The sequence below is a fragment of the Priapulus caudatus genome, unplaced genomic scaffold (assembly GCF_000485595.1).
Source record: "Priapulus caudatus unplaced genomic scaffold, Priapulus_caudatus-5.0.1 Scaffold356, whole genome shotgun sequence".
NCBI classification, from domain to species: domain Eukaryota; kingdom Metazoa; phylum Priapulida; class Priapulimorpha; order Priapulimorphida; family Priapulidae; genus Priapulus; species Priapulus caudatus.
The window spans coordinates 232738-239136 of NW_014577417.1; the positions used below are offsets into that span (position 1 = coordinate 232738).

Genomic DNA, 6399 nt, shown 5'->3' on the forward strand with positions numbered 1-6399 from the left:
GAAGATGCGGTAAGCCAGGGCGACCAGCGCAGCGAGGCCCTCTGTTGGTGACTGCAGGAAGTTATCGCACCGTAACTTTGCCGTGCAGGACTTTTCTCACATGGAAAATGCAACCGCAACACGGCGTAGCACACGTGTTTATTGTAAAACATGGTGCGGCCCGACGATGCAGTGTGTGTGTGTGGGGGGGGGGAATTGTGTGCGCTGTGTGCGTGTATGTGTGTGGTGTTGTGTGATGTCGTGTGTGTGTGTGTGTGTGTGCGTGTGTGCGTGTGTGGTGTGGCGTGTGCTGCGTGTGTGTGATATAAAACGAAATGTAATATAGTAATATGACTGGCATACGTGACGTTGCTTGGTTACGTGTGGTGATTGACTGGCATACGTGTCGTTGCTTGGTTACGCGCGGTGATTGACTGGCATACGTGTCGTTGCTTGGTTACGCGCGGTGATTAACTGGCAGACGTGACGTTGCTTGGTTACGCTTGGTGATTGACGTATGCCATCACGTTGCTTGGTCGCGTGCGGTAACTGATGGCGGCATTTCAGACCGCGCCTGCCGTGAGGGCCGCATCAACGTGCACCTCGGCTTCTTTGAGTCTCCCAACTACCCGGGCAACTACCCGAGCAACACCGAGTGCACGTGGCAGGTGGCACCGGAGAAGGGGCGCCGTATTCTCATCGTCGTGCCTGACATCCAGTTCGCTGCCGACCGCTGCGGAGACATGCTCGTCATGAGGAAGCGAGGTAGGTGTATAGAGGGCGCTGTGGAGACATATAGAGGGCGCTGTAGAGACATGCTCATCAGAGCATCTCTATATAAGGCTCTGATGCTCGACATGAGGAAACCTACTGTTAATCATGTCAATCCTAACAAAGTAAATACTAACTAGGCCCCCTACTGTAGTTGACTATCAGTTAGTGCAGCCCTGATAAGTATATTACTTACAGTGTGGCACTAATTAGTGCAACAGTAATTAGAGTGGCACTAAATAGTGCAGTTTCACTAGTGTGGCACTAATTATTTCACTATAAATTTGTGTGGCAATTTTTTTCTTCAGTACTATAATTAATGCGGTACTAATTAGTGCACTGGTCTGCTACACCGACAGCTTCGCCGAACTCGGTGACGACGTACGAGACGTGTGAGTCGAACTCACGAGCCGTCGCCTTCACGTCGCGATCGCGCAAGCTGTGGGTGCAGTTCAAGTCCGATGCGAACAACACGGCGCCCGGCTTCCACATACCCTGGGTCGCCTATAACGGTAAGCACCCCACACACACACACTGCCACGTCGCCGCACCATGTTTTACATAAACACGTGTGCTTACGCGTTGTTGCGGTTGCATTTTCCAGTGAGCAAGTCCTGCACGGCAAAGTACGGCTGCGATCACTTCTGCGAGGTCACCAACAGAGGGCCTCGCTGCGGCTGTCGCCCTGGTTACCGCAGCGTCAATGGCGGCCGACGCTGCGTGCGCACGTGCGCCGTCGGCAATGGCGGCTGCCAGCACGTGTGCGACGACTACGTCGGCAGCGGGCCGAAGTGCAGCTGCCGACCAAAGTACACGCTGGCGATCGACAACATGAGCTGCATACGTGAGTGTTGTCAGTTAGAAGGCCATTGTATTGCAGGGATTATTCTGCTCTGTTCCTCTCTCTATCTCCCTCTATCTCATTGCGCGCGCACTCTTTCCTCTACTCGTCTCCTCGCTTTTTCTCTCTCGCTTGCTCTGTTTCCCCTTCTCGCTTCCTCTTTCTTGCGCGCGCTCTGTCTTCCACTCACCCTCCCTTTCTTTCTCGCTTGCTCTCTCCCATCTTGTGATAAATACATCGACGTTACTATACACGCTGTACGGACGTAACCCGTTAGATATTGGTTTTTACTTGTCGTTGAGTGATAATTACAATTTTGTTTTTTCTTCCCTGCGAAACAGCCACGTGTGGGATCAACAATGGCGGCTGCGATCGCACATGCACCGACACAGAGAACGGCCCCCGATGCAGCTGCTCTTCCGGTTACGTGCTGCACTCTGACGGCAAGACTTGTCTCGGTATGCATTAACGAGTAGCATCTTTATTATTATTATCACATTATTATTATTATTATTATTATTATTATTATTATTATTATTATTATTATTATTAGAAATCATAATAATCTTAATATCTTATCTTTAATTAAATTCCATAATTAATTAATTTATTAATGTTAAATATTAAGAAAAATATTTCGCTTAATATATAACGTGACGAAAATCTTGCAGACATAGACGAGTGTAAGGTGAGAGAGAATGGAAAAAATGGAGGATGCGATCACAAGTGCCGAAACCTGATGGGCAGCTACGAATGCATCTGTCCCAAAGGTTTCAAGATGGATCCGAGTAACCCGCACAGCTGCATCGGTATGGCGACGTTCATCATGCATCCAGTCCGATGTGACATCACATCCGGTTGACAAAGAGAGTGCCGAGCTTACCAGATTGACAAATAGCAAGCATTTGTGAAAGGATATACGCATTTCATTCTATAATTAAACGTTACACACATTTGATTTTGTAATATTATCGACACGATTTGTTAGGATTACATTTAGGAGATTTATATCCTGACAGATCCTGTATCTATAACTTACAGGTTACATACACGCACATGCTCGCACGCACGCACGCACGCACGCACGCACGCACGCACGCACGCACGCAAGCACGCACGCACGCACGCACACACGCAAACATGCAAACACACGCACGCACAAACGCACGCGTACGCACAAACACGCATGCACGTACACACTTACACACACGTACAAACACACGCACGTGCGCGCGTACACACATGCACAATAAACATAATACAAAATATATAAATAAATAAATAAATAATTAACATAAATTTTTGTCATACATGAGATTATATTATTATAGATGTGAACGAGTGTGAGTATAACGCATCATGCGACCACATCTGCCACAACGTGCCGGGAAGCTACTTCTGCGAGTGTAAGACGGGCTACATACAATACGCATTCTCCCACTGCGGGGGTAAGTATGAATCTAGACTTGAATAGACTCTGCCTCTTCACTATTCTCTTCTCACTTCAGTAATATAGCAAATAAAATTTAACTAATGAAAGAGAAAGAAAGAGAGAAAGAGAGAAAGAGCGAGAGAGAGAGAGAGAGAGAGAGAGCGAGAGAGAGAGCGAGAAAGAGAGAGAGAGAGAGAGAGAGAGAGAGAGAGAGAGAGAGAGCGTGGGGCGGGAGAGAGAGAGAGAGAGAGAGAGAGAGAGAGAGAGAGAGAGAGAGAGAGAGAGAGAGAGAGAGAGAGAGAGAGAGAGAGAGAGAGAGAGAGAGCGAGAGCCCTTTCATGGCATACTAACAGACCTGTGTCGTATCGGCATGCATTACTTCGTTCAGGGTTATTGATAACGTTACGCCGAACCGATGACTCATAATGAAGATATCACGCTATTTTTTCATTAAAAAATCGAATTTATTTTTAGGTAAATGTTCTAAATATCAGCAGGAGTCCTCCATGTGATATCAGCAGTAGGATTATGAGCTATACATTATCAAGAGCTAATAATACACGACGTCTTATTAGCCGTTGTTATTATGAGATAATTGCTATCATTATCGATATATAATCTTTCATCCTTCATTAACTTTCTCTTAATATCGCATAAATAAACGGACACACGTAATTTCGAACGCATTGTTTGCTGCATTTTTTTATTTACAGAGATCGACGAGTGTCGAGTGAATAATGGCGGCTGCCAGCACTACTGCGACAACGCTGTCGGCTCCTACACGTGTTCGTGTCGTGACGGCTTCCTACTGCACGAGAACGGCAAGGACTGCATCGGTAATTAAGCCACCGCCGATTGTAATTCTGATTGACCGCCTAATCAGCTCGCTGTTAGAGAGAGTAGGCGGTGCCTATAGTATAGTACTATATATGTAGGTGGAGAAGGGTGGGTCTGATTCCCCATGTCTAGGTCGCTTACTTCCGCTTTCAAACGTTAGGTCAATACGGCACTGAAATGTCATTTTCACAACATCGCATATTCTCCAATATAACTATTGTGCTCATGATCTATAATAGTTATGTTACATATATATGATACAGTATATATATATCTATAATATACATAAATAAGAATGCACGCTCGTACGCGCGCGTGTTCATGTCCGTGAATCCAGACGTAGAGACTCAGAGGTCTTGATGTTTTCACATGGACGTGCGCGTGGTCTCTGGTTAGGACGTAGGATATATTTTGTTAAACATCGAGGTCACTTGAGGTCATCTGAAGCCATGCTTGAATGTAGCCACATAAAGGTGGACGGTGCTGCCACGCTAAAACTTGTGAACACTGATTGTACTTATTGGTTTTCTTCTGTGGCGAACCTAGAACCTTCAACCTTTCTTCAATCATTCAGCCGATCTCGCGGTCGTTCTATGTACTAAGCACTGGATACTTGCAGAGCTCGACGAATGCTTGCCGCTGCGCACCCCGGCCAAGGCCGTACTGAAGTGCCACAGCGAGGGCGAGGACGAGGTGTGTCTGCTTGAGTGCCAGCAGGGGGCGGTGTTCTCCTCCCGACCGAAGCACTCGTTCAGCTTCCGCTGCGGACAGTCGACCGACTTCCGGTGGAGCCACGGCGACGAACCGCTTCCGGACTGCTCCGGTATGCGCATGCGCCGTCGTCATGGTAACCGCGTCTTCTGATCAGTCGATAGTGTAGCCGGCGACCGCCAGACGGAGCTGACGCTCGCACTCTCTCTCTTCTCTTTGTAGCGGGAGTGTGCCGGTCTCAACTCACGACTGGCACTACTTTTTCAGAGGGCGCCTCGCTGCCAAGCTTCGTGCGCCGGGCCCGATTCCGATTCGCCGCAGCCGAGTGTCACCTACAGGCGACGACGCAACACAACTTCGAGAGCGCGCTGCGAAGGACTCTTCAAGGTCAGCTTTCCCGGAGTGGGGTCCAGGGATAGGAGAGGGAAAGATGTGTGGAAGCCAGGGAGGGGACAGGAAAAAATGTGTGGAAGTTAGGGAGGGGACAGGAAAAGATGAGTGGGATCCAGGGAGGGGCCGGAAAATATTAATGTGATCCAGCGAGGGGAGAGTAAAAAATGAGTGGGATTAAGGGGTAGAAAGAGGAAAAATAAGTGGGATCATACGGGAAGATAACGAGATAACAAAACTGGCCGCCAATTCTTTCGCCTAGATATTTTCTGCCTCAGTCTGCGGAGGCGTCTGTTCAGAACGATAATTTAATTAAAGTGAATCACCGCAATTATTGAGATCCGATGGTGGCGAGATAAAAGGAGAGGAGAGGAAAGCGGGATTCTCTCTGTGCGGCTGTGGCGGCAAAGGCACACCGCTCCAGAATTCATCGGGATAAAAGGGCCGTGAGGCATAAATATATTTATATACACTCCACCGTCTCCTACCCACACTCGCTGCTGTGACGCAGTTTTATATATAATTAGTCATGCGTTTCTCTCTCTGCACGCGTGTCTGTGTATGCATGCTCAGTATATAGCAGCGGACGTTAAACGTTTGGCACTAACAAACGGGATTCTGTAAAGACTTTACTGCCACCTATCATGATAGTACAGCGAGCTCTGTGCAGTAGAAAAGCTACTCTAGTAAGGCAGTGAACGCTAAACAGTAACTAGAGCTATACTAATAATGCTATAAGGGTAGAGCGAACTCTATAGCAAAACGAGCTAATTGGGCATGCAACGGTATAGTCGCCCTACAAGCCGAGGTGGTCAGAGGTTGTGTCTACCCATGTAATATACGCGGCGGGATATAGCAGTGAGCGATGGGGAGTAGAGATGCATTAGTTAGAGTTAGTTAGAGAGTTCGTTAGAGAGTTAGTTAGTTAGTTAGTTAGTTAATTAGTTAGTTAGTTAGTTAGAGAGCAGCACTTGCCGATACAGAGCAGCGGGGCCACGCCTGCACCGACCTGTGTCAGCTAAACTACGTGCGCCTCGACTGCGACCAGCAGCGAAGGACGGCCGGCGGCCGACGACGCATGCGCACGGCAGGTGGCGCCACCGAGCGACAGCAGCCGCTAGGGGTCGTCATCAACGCCGAGTTCGAGGTGGAAGTGAAGCCAAGAGACATGACGAGTGAGTACTGGGTGTTATATAGTGCCGCAGAGAGGGGGAGATAGATAGGGGGAGAGAGAGAGAGCGAGAGAGAGAGAGAGAGAGAGAGAGAGAGAGCGAGAGCGAGAGAGAGCGAGCGAGAGAGAGAGAGAGAGAGAGAGAGAGAGAGAGAGAGAGAGAGAGAGAGAGAGAGAGAGAGAGAGAGAGAGAGAGAGAGAGAGAGAGAGAGAGAGAGAGAGAGAGAGAGAGAGAGAGAGAGAGAGAGAGAGAGAGAGAGAGAGAGA

The 6399-nt window shown here is 48.4% G+C and overlaps 1 protein-coding gene across 1 annotated transcript in view; it reads left to right on the forward strand.

Annotated features, from left to right (window-relative positions):
• Positions 1–6399, forward strand: part of LOC106809455 (signal peptide, CUB and EGF-like domain-containing protein 3) — a 48433-nt gene that overhangs the window by 31535 nt on the left and 10499 nt on the right. Inside the window, exons 5-12 of the mRNA XM_014812534.1 lie at positions 1355–1594; positions 1933–2049; positions 2263–2400; positions 2923–3039; positions 3737–3859; positions 4480–4683; positions 4794–4958; positions 5945–6136. Coding sequence (XP_014668020.1) covers positions 1355–1594; positions 1933–2049; positions 2263–2400; positions 2923–3039; positions 3737–3859; positions 4480–4683; positions 4794–4958; positions 5945–6136 — 1296 coding nt within the window. The remainder of the gene's footprint in view (positions 1–1354; positions 1595–1932; positions 2050–2262; positions 2401–2922; positions 3040–3736; positions 3860–4479; positions 4684–4793; positions 4959–5944; positions 6137–6399) is intronic.